Below are 27,431 nucleotides of genomic sequence, written 5' to 3'. Positions count from 1 at the left end.
GCAGCACCTGGACTAGCCACTACTTAAAGTGAAGCACCACTTTAAGTGTCTGTCATTTAAAAAAAAAAAAAAAAAGTTTTTAACTGGGTGTTCAGACCTCCACCGGTTATTAGGTAGAGCCGGGAGAAGTGCATGGTGGGGTCTCCACATCCTAAATGATTTTGATTATTCATTAGGAAATCTGCGCTGTGTGAATACAGCCACGTGTGACTATCCGGTGCAGCGACTGATCAGCACTTGGTATATTCCTCATTATAAAGCTGACTTGTCAGACCGGTTTCTCCTGATCTGAATAAGGTGTGGGATAGAGATGAACAGGTCTCCGTCACTGGTACTGCGATAGATGCGACAAATAGGATACCTGTTAATAGTAGCTAATATAATGAATGTATTGCCAGAGGGCACTTATTAAATCACCGGGCCACAATTCTGCCGGTTTTCTTGCCCATTGTCACAATCTCACGGTAGCGTAATCCTTTATGTAAAATATCTTTCCCAGAAATCTCCTCCTGTCAATTATGAACAGGTTATTCTGATATCAGACGTGCTGGTACTATTGGTAGGGACTGTCAACGTGCAAAAAAAAACTCTATTGCTGCGTGTGCAAGGCCTCGTGTACGGTGCGAGCGGCACATAGCCGTAATAGGGCCCCTAGTAGTTGTCTATAAAACATTACAATACAAATAGTGGGAAAATAAGTATTTGATACACTGCCAATTTTGCAAGTTTTCTTGTTTCTTGTTTGATCTTGTTACCTGTATAAAACATTTGTTCACACACTCAATCAATCACACTCCAACCTCTCAGCACTGGCCAAGACCAAAGAGCTGTCTAAGGACACCAGGGACAAAATTGTAGACCTGCACAAGGCTGGGATGGGCTGCAGGACAATAGGCATTGTGTCCCTGTGACTCCGGAGTTAGTTGTCCCAGGGGACTCTGTGTAGCAACATGCAGCTGCTTGTATAGTATAATTATTCAGGTTAGTTTTATGCCAACACAAATATGCTCTGGGCGTCACCATGGGTTTCCTCTCACCTTTCAGGGGATCCAGAATTATTCACAGAATGACAGAATTAGTCACACACACATTCTTTGGGGTACGTTTAAGACTGCAAACACATATTTTTCCTGTGGTAGTTGCAGATTTCTTTTGCTTGCTTTAGAGCAAATGTAAAGGTTCCCCCCCCACCACTCACACACACACGCTTACACACACACACAGAGGAAGTGGTGACACATTACACACCTCCGACTCAGGAGTTGGCACCAGTAACTGTTTAAGCATCCTATGATGTCAACTAACTTTTTTGTAGCCAAATTTTATTAATGTTAAAGGTCTCAGTTCTTTTGTTTTGTTTTTAGTAGATTTTGTAGCCTAAAGTTACTTAGTAGTTTGTGTCAATACCTGTAAAAACAAACAAAAAAAGAACAACTAAAGTTCCCAATACAGCATATATTTTAGTCGTTTTTACCTGCCGCTCCCTTTGGTGGGTGGGTCGTCTATCTAAGGTGTATGGGGATCTCCCGAACGACCACCGACAGATAAGGTTGGTGGAGATAAGGGTCAGCTGGGTGTGACGAAAAATTACTGCCTGACCCCTTTGTTCAGGGAGGGGTAAGCTGCAGCCAGAGCTTACCCATCCCCACCCCATGGATAACACAGGAGTGCAACGTTCCTGTGTATGGGGAGGATGGGCGGTAGAGAAAACTGACAGCCGGACGATCATTCAGCCAGCTGTTATTTATCCCCCCACCTTGCTGCTACTGTAATGTTCCTGCACATGAAATGAAGTCCATAGCCTATCCACCATGTGTGTCATACCCTCTGTGGTAGGTTCACAGGTCGTCTGCATCAGAATATGCATGAAACCTGTTACATGGAGCAAGGGGAATTAAAGCGACTCTGTACCCACAATCTGACCCCCCCAAACCCCTTGTACCTTCGGATAGCTGCTTTTAATCCAAGATCTGTCCTGGGGTCCGTTCGGCAGGGGATGCAGTTATTGTCCTAAAAACAACTTTTAATCCGGCAGCGCTGTGTCTAACGGCCGGGGCTTACATTAGTATATGCATTAGGCTGACACCACCTCTCCGTCCTTCCTCCCAACCCTCCTCCTCATTAGGAAAGCTCCAGGAACATTTACTGCTGTTTGAGCTTTGCACAGGTGTATTAAAGGTTTAGAGATGAGCGAACCTGGAGCATGCTGGAGTCCATCCGAACCCTAACATTTGGCATTTGATTAGCGGTGGCTGCTGAAGTTGGATAAAGCCCTAAGGCTATGTGGAAAACATGGATATAGTCATTGGCTGTATCCATGTTTTCCAGACAACCTTAGAGCTTTATCCAAGTTCAGCAGCCCCCGCTAATCAAATACCGATTGTTCGGGTTCGAATGGACTCAAACCCGAACCTGGTTCGCTCATCTCTATTAACGATCCAGCCCATGTTCATTATACACACAGGAAGCAGGGAAATAGGAAGCAATCTGCCTGGAGCATTCCTAATGATGAGGAGGGTGGGGAGGAAGGACAGAGAGGGTGTGCCAGCCTAATGCATATACTAATGTAAGCCCCGGCTGTTAGACACAGCGCTGCTGGATTAAAAGTTGTTTTTTAGGACAATAACTGCATCACCTGCCAAACTGACCCCAGGACAGATCTTGGATTAAAAGCAGCTATCCGAAGGTACAAGCAGTTTAAGGGGGGTCAGATTGTGGGTACAGAGTCACTTTAAAAGGGTTTCTCCGCCAGGACTTTGGTTGCTATGAGCAGTAGCAGTCATATTAAACCATCATAGGAGTATATAATCCACCATAGTTACTGGTATTTCTGCCTCTGGGGTGACACATAGGTGTATAGTGCTGCCGGCCATGTGTATCACAATGATGGTGATTCTCATTGTCCGTCCTTTTTGTCATCACACCGCACCTTGTGCTCACATACTTTCTGTAATCCCAAATACAAAGCGGAGTAATGAGCCTCAGTGTGTGGACGTTAGTCACGGCCGGAGAATGTGCTGGGGGGAGATAACCGCTCGCTGGTGCGGAGGTTCTACCTTGTCATCAGATCTGCTGGCATGCACAGGGCAGTATTATTATGGGGCTGGTAAGACTCGTTTACTGGTAACGTTACACGGATACATTAGAATAGCAAACTGAAGGCATAACATGATATGATAGTAGGATACAATTTTTTTAAAAATGTATCCATAAATGTTTAGCTAAAATGCTTGAGTGCTTGTTATTAGAGTCAAGGATTCTTCAATGCTTGAGTAACGAACGCCATTGAAATCAATAGGAGACTTGAGCTTTTAACTAGGTTCCCCCTGCTTTGTACCTGGTTCACCTTCACCCGCACTTGACTTACTCGTAGGCGTAAATCATAGTGAAAAACTACACTACACAGGGTCCATCTAATCTGCCCTTATATTATCCCAGGCAGGTTTACATTCAGTTATTGTAGAATTACCAACCACATCTGCTGGAAGTCTGTTCCAAGCATCTACTACTCTTTCAGTAAAGTTATATTTTCTCATGTTGCTTCTGATCTTTCTCCCAACTAACCTCTTGTCCTGTCCTCTGGTTCTTGAGTTCAGTTTTTTCTTATTTAGTCCTGTAACATATGTAAAGGTTTTGATCATGTCCCCCTTTCCTCCAGACTATACAGATTGTGTAGATTTCTGTACGGGTGGCGCAGGTCGGGACGGATTCAGTAAGGAATGCACCTCTTAGTAAATCCGACAAGGCATTTGGGGGCGGGGCAAAATTTAAGACCGGCGGACGAGTACACCAGTCTTGAACACCCCCAAAGTGTTCAGTTTGTTATATACATCCAGCATACAGATGTGTGAGTTTGCATGTTGGACAATGTAGGCTGAAGTGCACCTCAGTGTATTAACAAATGGAATAATCTTTATTTACACATTAGTAGAGACCAAAAACAACTAAAAACACTTAAAAAAGGAAGAAACATACACTTCTGGCTGGTCAGAATAAGACTCAGTGTTACCCCCAAAATAAGGAGGGAAAAAAGCAGAATACAGTATATAATGACAATAGATGCAATCTCTGTATCAGAGTATAAAAGGTCAAAGTGCAGGTGCAATCAAAAAAAAAAAATTTATATATGAATGAAACAAATGAATAGCTACTGCTCTCCAGGGTAGGACCCAGTGTGTTCCATCCAGAGGACTTCCTCTGGCTAAGTACTACACCCCGTCCACCCTGGAGAGCAGCAGCTATTCACTTGTTTCATGCTTATATATATTTTTTATTGCACCTGCACTTTGACCTTTTATACTCTGATACAGAGATTACACTATCTATCTATCGGCCAATATTTATCTTGTTATATTTGCTGCTTTTTTTTCATCCCTATTTTGGAGTCTTATTGTAACCAGTGATGGGTGTATTTTACTTCCTGTTTTTAATAGTTTGTGATCTCTACTAATAGGTAATAAAGATGACTTATTGTTCCCTGTTTATAGTCTGTTCCTGGCTTTGGCTTCAAAGATCTGTCAGATAAATCTGTCTGGGTAAACGCACCATTACACTGAAGGATTAGTGAAAAAATTGAGCGAACGAATGTGGAATTACAGCAAACGATTAACGATAATTTTAGGTTCAGATCTAAATCAACGGCATACGAACGATTTTCTGATCATGGCCTGCAATTACACAGAACAATTACTGTTTAAATTTGAACGATATAACAATTTTTCGCACAATAATTGTCCCGTGTAATAGGGCCCTTAGTATAGCCCTTCTGGAGCATGTGGCCTAGCAGCTTTCCAGCTATTTGTGGGGAACGTCCGGTGTCATGGCCCATGAATAAGTAATGCATACTTCCTCTAACCCCATACCAATATACCAATAACCATGAAACTTAATTGAATTAAAAAAAGGACACAAGACCCTAAGGCATTTAACAAATCTTTATTTAAAATTGTTCAAATGAAATAACTTTATTTAAAATTGTAACATAATAATTATCATGACCAAATGGGGCCTGGCGTTTGCAGCTCAGACCACACTAATCGTCACCAGAACACAACAGAGACCATTTCAGATTTGATAAATTGTTTAACCCCAATAGAAAATCTAAATTCAACTAAAAAAACAAAAGCAAGCCAAGGGGCAGGTGGGCCGCAGCTCTCCCCTTCTTGAGCTCTTCTTTCACGGGTTGTTCCGCAAACTGACCCAGTTTGCTCGGAAACTCTTAACTTAAATATCCCATTGATTGCCTATTTATTCATGCTATAGGCAAACGCCTCCATAATGGTCCGGGGTCAACTATTGTCAGAATCTTGGAGAATAACCTAATCTGGGCTAAATAGCGGGAAGTAGATCTTGTTTCTCCACTTCCTCTATTGAAGAATAATCAGGTTATTATACTGGTGGATGCTGAGGCTTATAGTGATAATACACCTGATAATCCTATTGTATATTGATACAGATACTTCTCCAAACTTACATAAAACAATGCAGCAAACAGACTTCTCTTCTCGTAGTCTGAGGACAATATCTGGTGTCGGAACGTTCTTTGTGGCCGGTTCCTCTTGGCGTCGTATCCTGATCAGTCGTCTGGGGGTGGGGGGCATTTAGTAAAGGCAGTGATTTTCAACCTTTTTTGAGCCGCGGCACACTTTTTATACTTAAAAAATCCCGGGGCACACCACCAACCAAAATGGCACAAAATGACACTAAAACAGTACATATTATACATATAGTTCACGGAGTTCACTCTTGGGGGTTTTAAATCAGCTTCTTATCACCACAAGAGCTGCTTTTTAAGCCCTCAAGAGTGACATATGCCGGGCAGAGGTCCTTTCAATAAATTATTCATTTTAAAAAAAGTGAAATAAAAAAGGATAACCCCCTCATATATACAATCCCATGTAACCTCATACATACAGTGCCATGTATTCCCATATATATATATATATATATATATATATATATATATATATATATATATATAATATAACAGTCCCATGAAAACTCATACATACAGTCCCACGTATATGAGCACATAATTATCAGCACCATATACTGTGGTGATGTGCACTGTATAGCCACAGTATATGGTGCTGATAATTATGTGGCTCATATAACTGCAGTATAAAGGGGTACAATGAGAAGTACTATGGCCATGAGGCCAGAGTACAAGTGCCCCCTGCTTTGCCCTCATACAGTAATAATGCCCCCTGCAGTATGCCCCATATAATAATAATGCCCCCTGCAGTATGCCCCCATATAATAATAATAATGCCCCCTGCAGTATGCCCCATATAATAATAATGCCCCCTGCAGTATGCCCCCATATAATAATAATGCCCCCTGCAGTATGCCCCATATAATAATAATGCCCCCTGCAGTATGCCCCCATATAATGCCCCCTGCAGTATGCCCCCATATAATGCCCCCTGCAGTATGAGAATATGCACCAATAGTTTTAAAAAAAACAAAACAACAAACCATCATACTCACCTAATCGGCGCTGTGTGTTCTCCCTCCTCTTCAGGCTCCGTCCTGTGAGCCGCGGCGACTGAACCTCCGGCAGGCGTGATGACGTCACATCATCACGCCTGCCGGAGAGGTCACGTCCCGGCCTCCCATAGGCTGCTGGCATGAAGTGCCGCGGCCTATGGGAGTCAATGTCAGAGCAGGACGCTGACAGGTCCTGCTCTGACATTGTGCGCGATTGAATGTTTCGCCCGCTCACTATGTGAGCGGGCGGAACATCAATCCATCGGCATATCCCTAGAAGCTGCGCGGCCGCAGCTTCTAGGGATATTAAAGGGACAGTGTCGCATTTCCCAACCGGCACCCCGGTTGGGAAACGCTGAGTAAAGGGATGACCAGTAAATAGGCCTGTGTTATAGTTCCCTGCCCTGTGGGTAACCAGGCGGTCAATCAATCAATCGATTCTAGGTGTTTAGATCCCTACGATCACTAGAACGAGCACTCGACCAACACCGATTCCTAATGTAAGTCTATGGTGCCGTGTATATATAGATATATATATATATATATGTGTGTGTAAAGTCTGAGTTCTCTATTTTGTCAGCTTTACTTATATAGTCTTTGAGGTCTTCAGTATAACCAGCGTCTTCCTCCTCTTACAGATGGCTCAGTGCGTCACCAAGATCCAGCTCTCCATTTCCTGTGCGGATCTCCTGGATAAGGATATTGGATCTAAGTCTGATCCGCTATGTGTAGTTCTACAAAGCATCGGTGATGGGAAATGGTCAGAGGTACGATCAATCTTACTATATCCTGTAATGTACGTGTGACCAGGACAGGTGTCTGAGAGTCTCAACAGCGATAACTTAGATGGTATTATAGACCCCTCTATATAGGGACCCCTGAACTGCAGACTCTGCAAGGTTGGCTTCACACAAGCTTTTTCGGCACTTATATTGACCTACATCCTACGCCAAAATAAGTGTTGAAAAACACGCCAAATGGCCGCCTCATTATTTTCAATAGAATTTTTAAAGGACAACTCCGGCCAAAATGTATTTTTTACTATGTTATTAGATAAGCAAAGTTAGACAAATTTCTAATATACACTAATTATAGGAAGTGCCCATATAGTGCAATTTCCCTCATTTTAGTAGATCAGGCAGGCTTCAATTTCTCTAAATAAATGTGATATCACGACCCGGTCTATACCTGAAGGGTCCAGCAGGGGGCGCAGTATATGTAGAAATTGCATAGAAAAAATCATAACTTGACCTTGTAGTCTTTGTTTAATATAGTTCCAAGATTCCTGCAGTTTCCAGGTTTGTAGAACTACATGCAGCACGACTACCTGATTTCTCCCCGTCTATCCAGCAGGAGATGGATTCTATAGTAATATAGTTCACTGTCATTTCTCCAAACTTTTGACATAGTGTCCAGATCTGCTACAACCACGAGTTATAAAAGGAAGAAGCGATCAGCGGAGCACTTCACTCTCCAGTCAGCTGTCAATATTGCGCTCCATAGAATATAAGATAGGCAACTCGCAACAGATCTAAGGAGACCCGATGCAATCCAAACTTGTACCATATCTGGACAATATGTCAAAAGCGTATGTCAATGACAGTATTCAGAACAACAAAAATAAAAAAAAATTCTTTCCAGAGACAGCGCCACCCTTTTCTTCAGTTTGTATGTGGTATTGCAGCACACTTCCTTTGAAGTGAAGTTATAATACTATGCACAGCCTGAGGACAGGGCGGTGCTGTTTTTAGAAGAAAGTATCTATGTTTTCTGTTAATTCTGGAGAACACGTTTCCCAGTGTGAAAACTGCATGACTAATAACTACAATGCAAAACCATGAACATTCATGGTGAACCATGTGCGGTCTTGCTGTGCTATAATTGGTGGAAAATTATGAGTTACCACAGGGAACATTACTAATAACTGTACATGAATGCAAGTCACCAGAACAGGCTGTGTACAGATGCTGAACAAACAGCAAAAAACTGGGAACAGTAGAGTTATGAAGTCAGCTACACATAGAAAAAGTCCATCCTCTTGGCTATAAATGAAAGAATTAATATTGTCCTCCTTTCGCTCTAGTTGGCTCGAACAGAAAAAGTGAAGAACTGTCAGAGTCCGGAGTTCTCCACCAAGCCGGTCATTGACTACCACTTTGAGAAAGTACAGAGCATCAAGTTCGGCCTTTATGACATTGACAACAAGTCTGTGGACCTGAACGACGACGACTATCTGGGAGGATTCGAGTGCACACTTGGTCAGGTATGTAGTCCCGTATATGACATCATCTGTACAATGCATCATTGGTTTTGGCCATTTTGATCTGCTCAATCAAGTATTGGGTGTTTAACCTGCACAGATTGCTAGATAGAGCTAAGAGAAGCACCTGGCTAAGTGCTTCACTCCTCAGCTCACAGGAATTTCTTCTCGCTGCAGGTGATAGGCTCCATTGTAAGTCTATGGACACCATCTCCTGCAGGTAGGCCGAGATTGGAGCAACCTAAGGAGTAAAGTGCTTAGCCGAGTGCTTCTCGCAGCTCATTCTAATGAACTCTATGGGGGATATTTATCAAACTGGTGTAAAGTAGAACTGGCTCAGTTGCCCCTAGCAACCAATCAGATTCCACCTCTCATTTTCCAAAGACTCTGTGAGGAAAGAGAAGTGGAATCTGATTGGTTGCTAGGGGCAACAGAGCCAGCTCTACTTTACACCAGTTTGATAAATCTCCCCCTATGGGTCTGAACACCCAGACCATGACTGATTAAGGCTACAAACCCACTTGGCGGGTCTGCAGCGAGTCTCCTTGCTGCGTTTTTGCAGCGAGACTCGCTGCAGATCCCAGCCCTATACTTTCATTAGCAGGGAAACTCGCAGCAGGGATGCACATCCCTGCTGCGATTTTGTCTGCAGCCCTCCCCATTAACCCCCTAGCCGCCGGACATTGTACATTACCGGGTCCCCGTTCCTGCTTGCTTCGGGGCTCCCGGTGTCTTCATGGCCCGCTCGGCCAATCAGTGCACTGCGGCGGGGCAGTGCACTGATTGGCCGGGCGGAACGTGGCGGGAGCCGCCGAAGCAAGCAGGAGCGGGGACCTGGTAATGTATATCCTGCCCGCAGCCCCGATCGCCCCGGCCGCATGATCGCCCCCCGCACCCCCTGGCCGTACGATAGCCCCCCCACACCCCCCGGCCGCATGATCACCCCCCGGCCGTACGATCGCCCCCCGCAGCCCCGATCGCGCGGCTGGGGGCGATCGTGCGGTCGGGGGCTGGAGGCGATTGGGGCTGCGGGGGGCTATCGTACGGCCGGGGGGTGCGGGGGGCGATCATGCGGGCGATCGGGGCTGCAGGGGGGGCGGGCAGGATATACATTACCTGATCCCGGCTCCTGCTTGCTTCGGCGGCTCCTGGCACATTCCGCCCGGCCAATCAGTGCACTGCCCCGCCGCAGCGCACTGATTGGCCGGGCGGGCCGTGAAGACACCGGGCGCCCCGAAGCAAGCAGGAATGGGGTTGGGATTAAAGGGGCCAGGTCCCATACACGCAGCGTGTATAGGACTTATTCAGCTTCCCGGTACAGGATCCGCAGCGGATTTTGCTTCAAACTCACATCGTGAAATACGCTGCGGATCCGGTACGTGTGAACCTTAAAGGATTTTACTTATTTCTTGTGAAAATCATTGGAGTGCTACATTTGTACAGTGTATTTTTGGTTTTGTGGTTTTTTGTCATATTAAAGGTTTTATTAGTTTTATCAAGTTTTTTACAGAAAGAGACCAAATACGACTTTTAGTACAAATATACAAAGTAGTACAAAGAATATTAATTCATCGAAAACCCTGGAATTACATATAGCCGCAATACTCTGCTTGCAGTCAATGTAAAATACAGAATTTTTTGAGCCTTTATAATGGAATTCTGTATCGTTTTTTAATGATTACCGTCATTGAATACATACAAAAATCTTGGTAACGTGACAGTCGCCAGATTGTCCCTCTAATTGCTTAGCCGTACTTGTTAGAATATTAGTCATGTGATATATGTTTTTGTAATGTGCTTTTAGGTTGTGTCCAATCATAAGCTGAAGGGGATGCTGGAGCTGAAGAAGGGGAAACCTGCCGGGAAGGGAACAATAACTGTGAGTATAGAGGAGTACACCAGTATATACACACAGACAATGGATACGTGAATCTTTTATGTGCTTTGATTGTAGCTCGTCTAAGCTTTTCTGGCTGCTGTCCCAGCATGTTTCATCATGTCAGGGGTCACCACAATGTCTTCTTACTCTGGCACTGGTCTATCTCACAGTAGTCTAATGTCCTAATGGAACACTACAGATAAAAACAGAAAAGAACATAAAAATACCTTTGTGCATTATATTATATAGTATAAAATCTCCACCTTTGTGCTAAAATCTGACTTTGATTTAATTTCTTGCAATGTGTAACTGGTCATATATAGGGACCTGCATCCCCTCTTGCTGACAGCAGCCATAATATAGCTATATAGTCTTTCCAGTCTGACACTCTGTGCTCTCTGCTGCCACCTCTGTCCATGTCAGGAACTGTCCAGAGCAGGAGAGGTTTTCTATGGCGTTTTGCTGCTGCTCTGGACAGTTCCTGACATGGACAGAGGTGGCAGCAGAGAGCACTGTATCAGACTGGAAAGAATACACCACTTCCTGCAGGACATACAGCAGCTGATAAATTCTGAAAAACTTGACATTTTTAAATAGAAGTAATTTACAGATCTATATAACTTAAAAAAAAATTGTTAAACTATTTTATTTCTCTTAAGTACCCCGGTAAATATGCCCAAAATGTGCAGATTAGAACACCCCTTTCTGTAGTATTTCTACATACTATAAAATGATCAGTTTTGTTTTTTTGTTCCTCTAATCTGAGATTTTCCTTTTTCTGCTAGATCATCGCTGAGGAGATCAAGGACACTCGGGTTGTGATTCTTGAGGTGGAGGCTAGGAATCTAGATAAAAAGGTATCCGCCTATTGTTTTTGTTTGTACTTTTTCTCCTCCATCAGTTATGTCCCATTCACACAGGGAAATGTATGAAACTGCAATCATTTAAAGCAATATTTCATACAATACTGGAGAGGCGCATTTGTGGTGTCCCACCACGGGTGTTACTAGTATTTTACACCCCTCGCAAAAGTCTGTACTTCAAGTAAAAATTGGTAATGAAGTAGTACCTAAGTTTTACCACAAGATGTCACTAGTGTATGTAACTGTACTTGTATATTGCACAGCTGTAGTAACTAAGGGGTTATTGTTTTTTTATAATCTGTGCACCAATGAGAGCCGTCTTTTCTTCTCTACCTATCTCTATGCTCCTTTCTCAATACTTTCTTCTCCACTACTCACAGGGGATATTACACCTCCTGTAGGAAGTCGTCACATGGGGAGAGGAAGTACACACCCACACTTAGTGAGTCTTACCTAAGTCTTGGTGGAGAGAGGACTCAAGATAGGACGGTCCCTGCTGTAGTCCAGCTGGGCTTTGGCTTTGTCAGGTCCCCACCTCGTCAGTGTCCAGTGTAGTCTAGTCGGTGGCAGTGGATAGACGCACATGGGAGACGCAGACACCAGTTTCTTGAAAGCAGCACTTCTACTCACTATGCAGTGCAAAGTCACTTAGGAGAGGACAAGTCAGAGATCACCCCAACCCACGCCGTGAACATCTCTAACAGTGCAGGACAGTAACCTGATAACAAGAGGAACTGATCTGGATAGAGCAAAGTTGCTAGAAGCCTACATACTGTGGGTAGTGCGGGAGTCACCAGGAAATCTTGACCACTCTGCTCAACTCAGGTAACAAGGTCTGGGGCTTGTCACCCTTGTAGGACTGTTCACCTGACACTGTAGGGCAACAGGTGGTACACGACAACAAAGGTCGAAACACGGGCGCAAGTATACTTTTTCTTCTAAAGTTTGGGCAGAGCACACGTCTACATTGGGTTGGGACTCTCAGTACAAACTCCTCTCTACTGTTCTCAGCTCACTCTACTCAGTGGCGGTCTTTGGCACCAAGCACCCCAAGCGATCGCTTGGGGCCCCAAACATCCAGGGGGGCCCCCACGCCCCGCTCTTGTGCTCAAGACCGCTGGACAGGGTCGCTGCCCCGCTCGCTGCTGCCATCTGAACTGTAACTATGAGCACTTGTAATGAGCGCTCATAGTTACATGCAGTAGCACTGACAGGGCGGGAGACATTGGCCCCCTTTCTGTCAGTCACTCTTGTGGCCGCAGGAACGGTTTTCCCTGCGGTCACAAGTGGCATCACTGGAGCATCTGCGCCAGGACAAGGGGAGTGCGGCCTCTTGTGATCGCAGGGAAAACCCTTCCTGCGGCCACAAGAGTGAAGAGGAGACGCCCGGACCCAGGTGAGTATAAGTGTTTGTTTTATTGTGTTATATACTATATGGGAGGGGGAGCACACAGGGGTCTTTTTAACTGGGGGAGCGCACATCGGGGGTCTATATAAATGGGGGGAGCACACAGGGGGGCTATAGACTACTGGGGCTTCACAGAGGGGTCTATATACTACTGGGGGCAGCACACAGGGGGTCTATATACTACTTGGGGCAGCAGAATGGGGTCTATATACAACTTGGAGAGCACACAGGAGGTCTATATCCAAGTGGGGGAGCACACAGGGGGGCTATATACTACTGGGGGAGCACACAGGGGTCTATATACTTCTGGGGGAGCACACGGGGGGGCTATATATAACTGGGGGAACACACAGGGGTCTATATACTACTGGGGGAAGCAAACAAGGGGTATATACTACTGGGGGCAGGACACAAGGGGTATATACTATTGGGGGCAGCACAGAAGGAGTATATATTACTGGCGGTAGCGCACAAGGGGTATATACTACTGGGGGCAACACACAGCGGTCTATTGTTTTGGAACGCGAGTCGAGGGGGGGCCCCAGACATAACTTCGCTTGGGGCCCCAGAAATGCCAAGACCGCCCCTGACTCTACTTCTCAGCGCACAAGCAAGTCAGTTCAGCTCTTCTGTTCTGCAGTTCTCAGCACAGATTCTGTTCAGTCTACAGTCTATGATCAGCTATTGTATAAAGTAGGAATAGAAGGGGAGGTGTGAGTTCTACTGATTTGTATCTAATGAGGTTACCCTTTGAGAGTCCTATACCCTATAAGGACTAAAAGCTGAATGTAAAAAGAGAGAGGGGTAAGGTCCTCAAATTAGATATTTATTAGAGATACAATGAATATATGTAAAATAAGTAAAACAGATATAGTGCAAATAAAAATGCAAACTCAGTATAGCATATATGTCTTTGTGCGTCTTATTAGATATATGTACTCTAACACACAGCGCTGGGTGTGAGGAAAAAGGAAAAAACAAGACAAAAAACTCGATCAAGAATATAAAAATATGCAGATGATAAAAGTATAAAAACATATAAAAATATGTATGCTGTGTGTGTGTTAAATCGATAAAAAGAGGTAACACACTATGATTGTAAACATGGTCTCATCGTTGTCCCATGAGTTCATGATAGTATCAACAGTCGTGTAAACTGGATGATGATTGATAAACAATGAAATGAAGATATACCGTCTGTTTTATGCTCTGGGCTGTGGTTGCAACATTTAGCCTTTCAGAGTATCCACATGGATGCAAAATATTCTCATAGATTAACGTGGCTGGTCACCACTGCTCACCGGCTCCTCGCTGTGGACTCAGATCTCCTGCTTGGAGTGGTTCATGCTTGGAGTGGAATTGACAGGCGCTTCGGCTGAATGCGGCGGCTCCGTGCTGTAAGTGAACTCTCGCTTGTTTGGTGTCACAGTGATGTGCGCTTCGGCGCTGCACGCCGTTCCGTTTTATCGGGTCTAGATCTTGCGCATGCGTGGAGAGAGATGGAGTACGCCGGGCTGCGTGGTGGTATGGTGCCAAAGTCCTGTAGAGTGATAATTGTTTTTTCCTTTTTCCTCACACCCAGCGCTGTGTGTTAGAGTACATATATCTAATAAGACGCACAAGGACATATATGCTATACTGAGTTTGCATTCTTATTGTAAAAAGTGTTCTCACAGTAAATAAGATTTATTTATGGTAACAGGACTCGGTGATTATTGTTCCTACACAGTTAACACCACATCCTTGGGTCATCTCCCCTTTCTGTCGGTGGCGGTGCCGATAGTCCGGGTGGGTCACGGCTCCACTCTGGACCACCGTGACAACAGCCCAAGAAGCCCCCTTATAGCCCGGCAGGTCACCGACCACAGGGGAAAGGATATAGCCAGCCTCCCTAAAATAAAAGCAGGTGTGCCACCATACCTGAGTGCCCCACTGACACTGGCGTCACAACAGTACAATTACAGGCTGAGCTGTATTCTGACCAACCACCACAGTAGTGGTGTCACACATCACCATCTGGCAAGTGACTGGTTGAACGCCCACGCGGGTGCACACCACACGTCCAGCCCCCAGTGTGACCAGTGCCCAGCAATGGGTGTGTGTGCATTCCCTGTACATAAATAATGGAAACCAGTCTAAAATGCAATTGATGGTTATTACTGCACAGACCTGGGTGATGGCGTCCTGACTATAAAACTACAGGTAGCCCCTTGTATTATATAATGTGCTCTATATATATGATATCCTAACCCAGAAGGTCATCACTGCTTGTTCAGGCTCAGGTGTCATCTGTATCTATTTGTAGTATCTAATGGGGAAGGAAATATACTGGTATACATGTACTCCAGCTGTTGCAAAACTACAATTCCCATCATGCCTGGACAGGCATGATGGGAATTGTAGTTTTGCAACAGCTGGAGGGCCGTAGGTTCCCTATCCCTGGAGTACTCAATAACCCTGTTTGCTTCATTACATTTGCCTGCAGTGTTTTATGTAATAATTGTATTCTTCCTATAACCTTTGCTTTGTTCACCTGCTGTAGGATTTTCTTGGCAAGTCTGATCCATTCCTGGAACTGTACAAACAAGGAGATGATGGGTCCTGGCAGCTGGCTTACAGATCAGAGGTACAATACTTTTTCTTCCATTCTGTTACTACCCTGTATTTCAGCGATCAGCCAAGGAGCAGGAGAATGCCCACTCCATGGCTGATCACATCTTTTGAGCTGGTCTATAATGTTTTTTTACAGGGTCTGAAAGGGGTGGTGGCCGTCTACAGAAGCAAACGAGCAACGATCAGTGCTATTAGTGATTGTTTCACAAATAATCAAGTGGCCGGGACACACAAATGATCCCTGTATCATTCGAGCATCCATTTAAAGGAAAAGTCCGGCGAAAATTTTTATGAAAGTATTGTATTTTTCCCCAAGAGTTTTATACAAATCACCAATATACACTTATACACAAATGCTTATAAAGTGCTTTTTTTCCCCTGCACTTACTACTGGATACCATGGTGATGTCACTTCCTGAATAACATGGTGATGTCACGACCCGGCTCCCAGAGCTATGCAGGCTGTGGCTGCTGGAGAGGATGATGGCAGGGGGACACTGAGGGACACAGGGCACTGGAGGGACACTGAGCATCCCTCTGCCATCATCCTCTCCAGCAGCCACAGCCTGCACAGCTCTGGGAGTCGGGTCGTGACATCACCATGTTATCCAGTAAGTGACATCACCATGTTATCCAGGAAGTGACATCCCCATGTTATCCAGGAAGTGACATCACCATTTTATCCAGGAAGTGAAGCCTTGATGCAAGAGTAAATGCAGGGAAAAAAACACTTTATGTTCATTTCCCATAATAAGTGTATATTGGTCATTTGTATAACTTTTGGGGGCTAATACAATACTTCAATAAAATTTTTCGCCGGACTTCTCCTTTAACTGCATTGCTATGGGCCGTACGTCATCTGTTTACACAGGGAGATGTGCGGCCGGTAAACCGTAATTTATAGGGGTGATCAAAAGATGCGATCAGCCAATCATCTGCCAATTTCTCAATCCTCAACCAATTGCTGTCACTTCTACACGGGCCAATTGTCGGCTGAAGGATCGTTTCTAGCAATTGGCTTGTGCGAAAGGGTCCTAAGTCATTGTATATTGCTGCAATGTCCTCTTATGTTTTCTACAGGTTATCAAGAACAATCTCAATCCGTGCTGGAAAAAGTTCAGCGTTTCCCTGCAAAGTTTGTGCGGTGGAGACATGAACAAACCCATCAAGGTGAGTACCAGGAATACAAAGTACTGTCGGGGTCATGGAGATTAGCTGTGAGGGTGGAACCTTCTGAGGGGGGCGCGATCACATCAGAGCATATTTTGCAAGTTTCTTCTTTGAGAAAAGTGTCACATATTTTGGATATGTCGGGGGAAATTGATCCAAGGGGTGTAAATTAGAACTGGCTCAGATTCAGATTCCACCTTTCATTCTTTTGATTCCTTGGAAGCTGATAGGTTGCTAGGGGCAACGGAGCCAGTTCTATCAGCTTCCACCTTTCATTTTCCAAGGAATCTAAAGAATGAAAAGTGAAAGCTGATCGGTTGCTAGGGGCAACTGAGCCAGGTCTACTTTACACCCGTTTGATAAACCTCCCCATCATGGCATCTAAGATGCAGGAGGAGGCCGCCACCTACCCCCAAATCGGGCAAGCAGGGGTTACATCCGTGCCTTCTCCCAGGCATACCTTAGTGGCGCATCGTTCATTAATGTGCCCCCTCCCCCATGGAGTCTAATTTTATTATTTATTTTTCTGGAGGAATCCTGCATAATCTACTATCCTGGGTATAGAGAAGAGCAATAGTGACTTCATGCACTTCTATGTTATGGCTTCATACAAAGCAGAACTGTAAATTGTCCTTGTGCCATAATGATGGGTGTTATCAGTGTAGACCAGGGACGGGGAACCTACCGCTTTCCAGCTGTTGCAAAACTCCAGTTCCCATGATACCTGGTAGGTTCCCTGTCCCTGGTATAGACAGGATGTTGTGCTGTGATGTGTATCCGGGCTCACCAGTGTGTTTCAATGTCAGGTCTCAGTTAGCGATCACGATGACAGCTCCAGCTCTGATCTCATAGGAGAATTCGAGTGCGTCACCTCCAAGCTGATGGGAGCTCAGGAGCAAGCGGTGAGCCCATAACCTTTTCTCACTGCGTACCTCTCTTCCTCTAGGTGCACTGTACTGATTATGATAGCGATGGCTCTCATGACTTGATAGGGATATTTGAGACTAACTTGTCTCAGCTGCAGAAGGCAGGAGGAAGTTCTCCGGTGAGCGCTGTTTCATGTTTTTTTTACTGATCACTCCCCAATAACTTCTTCCTTTTTTATTTCCTTCTATTTTCCGAGCCAATGACCAATCTGATTATTTCTCTGATTGACTTAAAGGGTTACTCCAGCAAAATTTCTTTCAAATTCACTAGTGTCAGATTTTGTATTTTCATTTAAAAAAATATCCAGTCTTCTAGTACTTATCAGCTGCTGTATGGCCTGCAGGAAGTGATGTATTGTCTCCAGTCTGACACTGTGCTCTCTGCCACCTCTGTCCATGTCAGGAACTGTCCAGAGCAGCAGCAAATCTCCATCACCTTTCCTGCTCTGGACAGTTCCTGACATGGACAGAGTTGGCAGCAGAGAGCGCTTTGTCAGACTGGAAAGAACACACCACTTCCTGCAGGATATACAGCAGCTGATAAGTACTGGAAGACTGGAGTTTTTTTTTTTTTAAATAGAAGTAATTTATATAACTTTCTGGCACCACTTGATTTGCAAGAATTTTTTTTTTGCTCTTTTATCATGGGAATATTTATTACTATTTAATCTGATGGTGCTGGTTTTGTGTATGCGGCTACTAAAATGCATGTTGTGATTTTTGCCTGTTGGATATTGGAGGGTCTTTTAATGGCTGGCCCATAACTCATTGGAATCTTCATTTGTAGGTGGAGTTTGAATGCATTAATCCTCAGAAGAAGCAGAAGAAGAAGGGTTATAAGAACTCTGGTACTGTGCGGGTCAAGAGCTGCAAAGTAAGTACATTTTTAAGGTGGTTTGCGTGGGATTATAATAATACCTATAAGTCCACACTGAACACATTAGAGCAGGGACGGGGAACCTTTGGCCCTCCTGCTGTTGCAAAACTACAATTCCCATCATGCCTGGACAGCCAACGGCTGTCCAGGCATGATGGGTATTGTAGTTTTGCTACAGCTGGAGGGCCGAAGGTTCTCCATCCCTGCATTAGACAATAGGCCTTTCCAGATATTTTATAGAAAAAAAAGCAATAAAACTCTAAACATATTACACAACCACCAAGTATACATATTGTGTATATCGGCCTTTAGCACCTATATTCTCTCTTTTTAGATAGACGTGGAGTATTCCTTCTTGGATTATGTCATGGGTGGTTGCCAAATCAACTTCACAGTAAGTAATAGAACACTTGGAGCTTTATTTTAATGTCCATTTCATGTGATCACATAAGTTTTAGGGTGCTGGTCTGTATTGTCCACTATCATAGGCAGTGTAAGGTATACAGTATGTGTGCACAGAAAGGAGAACAGGTTACATGTTACACGAGGCAATGTCGGCTAAATAGGCCCATATTGTGCTGCCTAGTGATCAGCTGATGGTGATTTTCCTCCTTGTATGAAAGATCATGCAGGAGACAATGATTAAAGTGAAGGGGCAATATGAACGATCCAGCAGTTGTTTATCATGTGTCATTATGAGCACTGATCTATGAGATCAGTGCTCCTATATAGAAAATAGGCTTGGCCCATCTAAAAAAGAACAGAAAACTGATGCCATTCATTCTGTTTTCAATATTTAAAAATAAATAAATAACAATACAGTTCATGTTCACCTGAAAAGGGAGTCCAAAATTAGGAAAACATGGCTGTTTTTTTTTTTTTTTTTTTTGTCCATAGGATGTGTATGGTATTGTAATTCTACTCTTAAGAGTTCCCTCTTAAAGAAGCACTGTAGTAAAAAGTTTTTTTTTTTTAAGAAATCAACAGGGGTTGTGATCATAAGCAGTTTGCAATATACTCTTTATTTTAAGTTTTCTATAAATAAACATCACACATGGCCACTAGGTGTCTCCCTTACTGCGCTTCATGCTCTTTATGTGCTGATATTTGGTCTTTTCTCTGTTCGAATAAAAGAGACCAAACACAGGAAGTCCCCGTCCTTTGCCGCTCACAGACATGGCTTGGTATTAAAGAAGTTATCCAGCACTACAAAAACATGGCCACTTTTCCCCCTCTCTTATCTCCAGTTCAGGTGTGGTTCGCAGTTAAGCTCTTGAGTTCCAAACCCCACCCAATCTGGAGACAAGAGAGGGGGAAAAGTGGCCATGTTTTGTTGTACTGGATAACCCCTTTAATTCACAGCCATTCCTGAGCGTGCACTGAGTGGGACAAGTGCTCACTGCACATGTGTACAGCTGCTGTATGCACAAATTTAGTAGCAGAGGATCCTGGGGGTGCTCGCATTGTATGGTCGGCTCTCCTGTCACACAGCACCAAAACCTCTGTAGCCACACAGTGACATTATACTGAATGACGTGTTACATAACCCAGAGCATTGTCTCCTGGTAAGCTGCAGAGCTGATAATAGAATTAGTACTAGGTAATAATAATATAAGTAGCCCAAGTTAATTCCCCTCAGCTGATATACAACCTGCATGACGGACAGGTGTCTTTTTCCTTGTTTGAGCGGCAAAGGACGGGGACTTCCTATGTTTGGTCTCTGTTTTTCGAACAGAGAAAAGACCAAATATCAGCATGGAGGGAGAATGGAGCCAAGGAAGGGAGACACCTAGTGGCCATATTTGTATAACATTGATTTAAACATGTAAAAAATTAAATAAATAAGTATATTGCAAAGCTGCTTGCGATCACAACCCCTGTTGATTTCTTAAAAAAAATAAAAATAAATAAAAAATCACAACAGAGTCTCTTTAATGCAGCTGAGCTGTAATACAGCAGCCATGGCTTTTCTAATCCTCTACAACCCTTTTAGGACTTTTTTTAAATTTTTTTGCAAGTGTTGTTATTAACCCTTTATAAGAAAACATGTTCAGGTTATCCAAGACTATGAAGATTTTTTTATTTTTTTTTATCAAACTGGTGATAGTGTCACATGGCCCAATATTTGCTCTTATTTCCTATTTGTAGGTAGGAATTGATTTCACAGGCTCCAATGGAGATCCCAGATCACCAGACTCCTTGCATTTCATCAGCCCCAATGGTGTCAATGAATATCTTACAGCGATATGGTGTGTGGGCAATGTGATCCAGGACTATGACGCGTAAGATTCTTTTCTATGGCTTATCATTATCTTCCTTCTCTCCATACCATAGAGAATTTCCACCTAACAATCTCGAGAAATCTTTGATCGCTTTATAAGACCTGGACCTATTTTTATCGTTGCTCATTCGCAAAACGTACGCAAATCGTTCGCATTGAATAAGACGTCGTTCGCAGTAGATACGAACGCAATAGCGAAGAGAAAACGATCGCAAATACGATCATAAGTAACGATTATTGTTCCATGGAAATGAGTGAACGTTTTAAGGTCTTTCGCAATAGCGGTCGTTTGAGATCGTTAATCGTCCGGTGGAATAGGGCCCTTATGGTGGTTTTACACGGAGCGATAATTCGCCCAATCGCACGATTAACGATTTTGAATGAACAATTTTTTTTTTCTAACGATTGGCGTTTACACGGAACGATACATCGTACGAAATATTCGTTTTGCGATCGCTTAAGCCTATCTCACACATAGGGGAAATCGTTGAAAGACTGTTTACACTGAACAATCTGCGAATTTTTTGCGAACGATCAACGACTATTTGAGAACTTGTTGAAAGATTAAAATGAACGATTTTTCGCTCGTCGCTTGATCGTTCACTGCGTTTACATGTACGATTATCGTTCCAATTCGACCGTTATCGGGCAAATTCGAACGATACATCGTTCCGTGTAAAACCACCATTAGAATAACCTGTCTGGTCTTACAGAGCTGTATCTTCTCTCTATGTGTAGGGGTATCTTCTCTCTATGTGTAGGGGTGTCACACACTCTCTCTCTCTTCTTGTGCCTCACCTATTTCTGTGTAATTTCTCTTATTTTTAGAGACAAGCAGTTCCCGGCTTTTGGGTTTGGAGCCCAGGTCCCACCAAACTGGCAGGTGAGAGGGATTAGTCACCTACTATATATTCTTTACAAAGTTATTGGTAGTTATAGTTATCCATTGTTTATTGCAGGGGTGGGGAACCCCTTTTTCCTGCTGAGGGCCATTTGAGGATTTATAAAGTCATCTGGGGGCCATACACATATAGTTATACTAGGGCTGAGTGATATGGCCAAAAAATAAAATAAAAAGTTTTTTTACATTTTTTCCCCCCCTCGATTTTGTAAATCTCTATTTTTTTTTTATTTATTTATTTTAGGCAGGGTCTAGTAATGGAGGCATAGTGTATAAGGGGTGTAGAAGCATAGAAGATGAAGGGTGTAGTAGTAGATAAGGGGAGCTGTTTTGGGAGTAGTATTAGAGCAGTATTGGGGGTGGTAGTAGTAGTAGCAGCAGCAATGGTAGTGCAAGCAGTAGAGCAGTATTGGCAGAAGTATTGGGGGTAGTAGTAGAGTAGTATGGGGATTAATATTGGAGGTAGTAGTAGATTAGTATGGGGAGTAGTATTGGGGGTAGTAGTAGAGTAGTATGGGGATTAATATTGGGGGTAGTAGTAGATTAGTATGGGGAGTAGTATTGGGGGTAGTAGTAGAGTAGTATGGGGATTAATATTGGAGGTAGTAGTAGATTAGTATGGGGAGTAGTATTGGGGGTAGTAGTAGAGTAGTATGGGGATTAATATTGGAGGTAGTAGTAGAGTAGTATGGGGATTAATATTGGGGGTAGTAGTAGATTAGTATGGGGAGTAGTATTGGGGGTAGTAGTAGAGTAGTCTTGCAGTACTGACTAGCACCACACAATACAGTATGGACGGCGGCTGCGGTGCTCTGGGTGTGGGCGGCAGCGTTGCTCTGGTGCTCCGGGTGCGGGCGGCGGCGGCTGCGGTGCTCTGGATGCAGGCGGGCGATGATCATGTAGGTGGGTGTGTGTTTGGTAGGGCGGCTTTTGCGGTTCTCCGGGTGTGGGCGGGCGGTCCTGCTCGGACCTGCAGGAGGAGCAGTTTGCCCGGAGCGCCACTGCTCCCCCTGCAGGTTGGAGTGCATTTTTTTTTGTTCCTTTGAAAATTGAATTTACGATTTTCAAAGAAATTGAATCGATTCTAAAAATCTAGGCAAATTATTCGGATGAATTCGATTAATCGCCCAGCCCTAAGTTATACTATGTGTAGCAGTAGTGTAGCGCATGGGTTGGCAGCACCCAGGGCAAGGCAAAGTATTGTGGCCCCCCCCCCCCAATGCCCCTAGTATTGTGTTAACCCTTCCAGTGATACTCCTTGTATAGTAGTTAAACCCCCCTTGATGCTCCTAGTTTTGTAGTTAACACCCAGTGATGTCCCTAGGATTGTAGTTAACCCCCTTTTCCATGATGCTTCTAGTCTTTAAATGGAGAATGAGGCAATAAAAAAGTGTCTATATAGAGGGCTATGGTTTAGAGACACTATAAAATGCATTAATCTATTAAGATACACAATTTTAATAAATTTGGTACCTTGCGTCTTTTGTTCTGTTAAGGTGTGTGTGTGTGTGTATATGTGTATGTATGTATGTATGTATGTATGTATATATATATATATATATATATATATATATATATATATATATATTATATTATATTATATTATATAATATTTTTTTTTGCTAAATTTCTAAAAAGACTAAAAACTGCTCTTATTTCCCAGGTGTCTCATGAATTTGCCTTGAACTTCAACCCCAGCAATCCTTATTGTGCAGGTAAGATGCCTGAAGCATTATGCCACAATAACTTGAATCGATGGTTAGGGTCCTTTTACACAGAGAGATTTATCTGACAGATTTTTTAAACCAAAGCCAGGAATGGATTTGAAAAGAGGAGAAATCTCGGTCTTTTCTGTATGATCGGTTCTTTGTTTATAGTCTGTTCTTGGCTTTGGCTTCAGAAATCTGTCAGATAAATGTGTGTGTAAAAGGATCCTTATTTTCTTTGTGGTTAGATTTATCCAAGGGACGGCAAACACTCCCAGAATACATTTAAAAAATGGGGAAAAATTGTTTCAACTGGTATCAGAAAGTTATCTGCTGCTGTATGTGCTGCAGGAAGTGGTGTATTCTTTCCAGTCTGACACAGTGCTCTCTGCTGCCACCTCTGTCCATGTCAGGAACTGTCCAGAGCAGTAGAGGTTTTCTATGGGGATTTGCTACTGCTCTGGACAGAGGTGGCAGCAGAGAGCACTGTGTCAGACTGGAAAGAATACACCACTTCCTGCAGGACATACAGCAGCAGATAAGTACTGGAAGACTGGAGATTTTTACATAGAAATAATTTACAAATCTGTATAACTTTCTGACACAAGTTGCTATAAATTCATTTTTCCCACTGGAGTATACCTTTTAACACTCTAAGTAGTTTTATTAAGTAATGTATTTCTATCATCAGGCATACAAGGCATAGTGGATGCATACCGCCAGGCTTTGCCTCAGGTCCGTCTCTATGGCCCAACAAACTTCTCTCCCATCATCAACCATGTGACCAGGTTTGCGTCGGCCGTGGCGCAGCAGAAAACCGCATCTGTAAGTTTATTTGATGATATAACTATTTTAGAAATATTTTGTAAATCCCGACTGAAAACCCGTTGCGGATTCCGCAGCTTGCACTCACTCACGGACTCTGACGGCCATAGACTCCATTCTTTGGACTGACGGCCGAATCTGCCCGTGCATAGAATAAAGTCTGGCGGCCGCGCGCATTTTCGCCCATCCATAGAGTCCGTGAGCGACTGCAAGCTGCGGAATACACAAGTTTTCCGTCTGGATTCTGTAGTGTGAACGTACCCAAACTCTGAATTGTTTCCCCCCATGTTTGCAGCAATACTTTGTCCTCCTGATCATCACTGATGGGGAGATCACTGACCTTAATGACACCAGAAACGCCATTGTCCAAGCCTCTAAGCTCCCAATGTCCATCATCATCATCGGTGTAGGAAGCGCAGACTTTAAAGCCATGGAGTTCCTTGATGGAGACAATGGAGTTCTGAAATCTTCCAGCGGAGAACCTGCCGCCAGAGACATCGTCCAGTTTGTGCCATTCCGACAATTCCAAAACGTGAGTTGAGCGCTGTCCGACCCTATATTTATTGCAGCTCTTTTTACCATTTGCATCTAGTTTTATTCATTTAGTTTTGCAGTGCTTATGTCTACCACCATGTTCAGATGATCATGTATGTGCCATGTGCGCTAAATGATGCCATAAGCCTCCATTGATCTGATGGGTTCTTTGGGCCTCTGTTGGGGTGGTATACCTCGGCCTACCTCTGAATCGGCAGCGATAGCTGTTTGGCCCTATTTCACGAAGCCCGATGATATTAGGTCAGAGCCTAAAGAAACGATCAGTCAGTCAATTCGGCCGATTATCTCTCTGTGTAAAGGAGACAACAAACTGTTTACATTAGCTGTCCAGGCTTCCTGTCTTTTCCTGTTCTCTGCCTGCGTCCCAATCCCGTGGCTGCAGCTTTAGAGTGGCCTGTCTGAGCTGACAGGCAGCTCAGCCAATCGCTGGCCGGGACCACCACAATCACTGGTAGTCCCAGCCAGTGATTGGCTTAGCGGCCTGTCAGCTGAGACGGGCCACTCTGAAGCTGCGGCATGTGGGACCAGGGAGGGAGCAGAGTGGAGAAGACCGGAAGCGTGGACCGGTATTGTACTAAATGTTTGGCCAAAGGCTGCACGGACATCAGTAACTGTGTGTGCAGCCCTTGCTAAATGAATATCGGGCTGTGTAACAGGCCCAGGAAATGAGCACCGATCTAGCAGATGTTTTCAGTATTGATCGGGCTGCCGTTGGCCCATGTAATAGGACCCTTAAGGCCCTGTTACACAGGCCTATCTGGAGGAGCAAGCGATCGCTGACCTGTCAGATCAGCGCTCACTTGTTCCTCGTTCTCCACTTGCTGCCGGAGCTATTACATGCACCAACAGCAAGCGAGTAAGAGCGTGGAAGCCATGGGGAGCTGTGGGAGGGCTCATAGGAGATAGCGGCGGTCTGCCGCCCTTACTCCTATTGCATGGAGCAATGGCCAGCAGGACATTGTTATCATTGTAATTTTTTTCAACAGGTTAAAAGACAAGAATCAGCCGACATTGTGCATGTCAGCTGAACGTTGCCTTTTAACACTAGCTATTACACCAAGTGATTATCGGATAATAATCGCCTGAATATGGCTGATAGCTGCTTGGTGTAATAGGGCCCATATCCCTTTCTAAAAGGGGCCCTGTTAGTTTTTATACTACAACACAGACATCTCTGATAAATAAAAAACAAACAAACCCAGACTTATAAAGTATCCCAACGCACAATATTACATAAAACACCAACAATGAACACAGCATCAAATCCGCACTTACAAATCTGTTGGGATCCGCAGCAGATTTGACAGTGCGTATTTAATGCTGTGTTCATTCATTTAGTTAAATCTGCTGCGGATCTGCAGCGGATTTTCTACTGCGTTACGGTAGGTGTGAAGGCACCCTAAAAAAGTTTCAGACCGGACATAAAAGAACCCACATGCAGCAAAAGAAAGGACCCCAGGACATACCTGCAACTAAATAACCATATACTCACTATGCAGTATTCCCCTGAATAGCCGGACAAAGAGGACCTGGAAACAGAAATAAAGTGCAAAAAATGGTAACAGTCCAGCTAATGCAATAAGGATATTAGTAAGAGGGAAAGAGCAAGGAGCAGAGACAATGCAGGAGAGCCAGCTCCAACATCATGGAGACCCTCCTACACCCAGCCTGCCAGTGAGCGATAGTAATAAGTGGAGAATCCCAGGTCCAGGACCTGACATACGTTTCGCTACTGCGACTTCTTCCAGTATCTGTACAGGCAGTGCTGTTAGTAATGTACCCTGTATACTGACTGTTTCCTCCTCCTTCCAGGCCCCCCGTGAGGCACTGACTCAGGCCGTACTTGCTGAGATCCCGAAGCAGCTGGTCACTTATTTCAAGGTTTTGGGAATGCCCCCTGTGAATCCTCCCCAGCAAAAAACCGCATAGGAAGATGGATAACCCCACACAAGGTGCTGCTACAACCTGAAGAAGTTACAGGATTCATCACTTTCATCATCTGTATTACAGGACTCTATTTCAGGGTATCATCTGTTATTCGTCCGTTCTCTGTCTGGTGTGGCAGGACGGTCTTCAGCCAACCAATGGACTTTCCTATGGACAATCGATAACACTGAAGTCCTGCCATCTTGCTTCTGCTTTTTCATTTGGTCGAGGACATGTTCTGGGTTATTGGCTTCTTTGGGTTTATTTTATGCAAAGAGAGTTGGATGTATGGTATATATCAGGTGACGGCTACAGTGATTTATTATCAACATAGAGAGTCTTTTCTAGACTAGGCAAAAGCTCAGGAGAAATGATGTGACACAGCTAATAAAGGGGTATTTCACTCAAACATAACTTTTGATATGTTGCTGTCCATGTTGAGACTAACACTTCCTTCCATACTTGTTATCATCTATTCAGTTTCCTTCCCCCAGTTCTCAGCTGCTGCTTTCTGCTGAAAACACAAAAATCTGTGTGTGAGCTTTTTCTCTTCCCCTCGCTTCTGAGACGGCTGATGTAAACAAGTCCCTGACAGTCTTTATCTGCAACTTTGTAGCTTCTTTGTACTTCTGGGAGGATTACTCACAGTTCATTAGCAACTTGACCCCAGAATAACCCTCCCAGCATTACAACAAAGCTAAAAAGTTGCAGATAAAGCCAGTCGGGGACTTGTTTACATCATCTGTCTCAGA

The 27,431-nt window shown here is 44.0% G+C and overlaps 1 protein-coding gene across 2 annotated transcripts in view; it reads left to right on the top strand.

Annotated features, from left to right (window-relative positions):
- The window catches only part of CPNE1 (copine 1), a 33,523-nt gene extending 6,092 nt beyond the window's left edge, over nt 1-27,431 (top strand). Inside the window, exons 2-16 of one of the 2 annotated variants that reach the window (XM_069953167.1) lie at nt 7,128-7,256; nt 8,573-8,752; nt 10,554-10,628; nt 11,414-11,485; nt 15,442-15,525; nt 16,593-16,682; nt 17,629-17,727; nt 18,396-18,482; nt 18,820-18,879; nt 20,634-20,767; nt 21,595-21,649; nt 23,331-23,382; nt 24,065-24,198; nt 24,494-24,730; nt 26,566-27,431. In XM_069953167.1, the coding sequence (XP_069809268.1) occupies nt 7,128-7,256; nt 8,573-8,752; nt 10,554-10,628; nt 11,414-11,485; nt 15,442-15,525; nt 16,593-16,682; nt 17,629-17,727; nt 18,396-18,482; nt 18,820-18,879; nt 20,634-20,767; nt 21,595-21,649; nt 23,331-23,382; nt 24,065-24,198; nt 24,494-24,730; nt 26,566-26,682 (1,605 nt within the window). In that variant the 3' untranslated portion in view covers nt 26,683-27,431. Of the gene's footprint in view, nt 1-7,127; nt 7,257-8,572; nt 8,753-10,553; nt 10,629-11,413; nt 11,486-15,441; nt 15,526-16,592; nt 16,683-17,488; nt 17,585-17,628; nt 17,728-18,395; nt 18,483-18,819; nt 18,880-20,633; nt 20,768-21,594; nt 21,650-23,330; nt 23,383-24,064; nt 24,199-24,493; nt 24,731-26,565 lie in introns of both variants that reach the window. The other variant, XM_069953169.1, reaches the window with a different exon arrangement.

Source organism: Dendropsophus ebraccatus, chromosome 14, assembly GCF_027789765.1.
Source record: "Dendropsophus ebraccatus isolate aDenEbr1 chromosome 14, aDenEbr1.pat, whole genome shotgun sequence".
Classification (NCBI taxonomy): domain Eukaryota; kingdom Metazoa; phylum Chordata; class Amphibia; order Anura; family Hylidae; genus Dendropsophus; species Dendropsophus ebraccatus.
The sequence above is the reverse complement of the archived record's forward strand: the minus strand, read 5'-3'. Positions and strand labels throughout refer to the sequence as shown.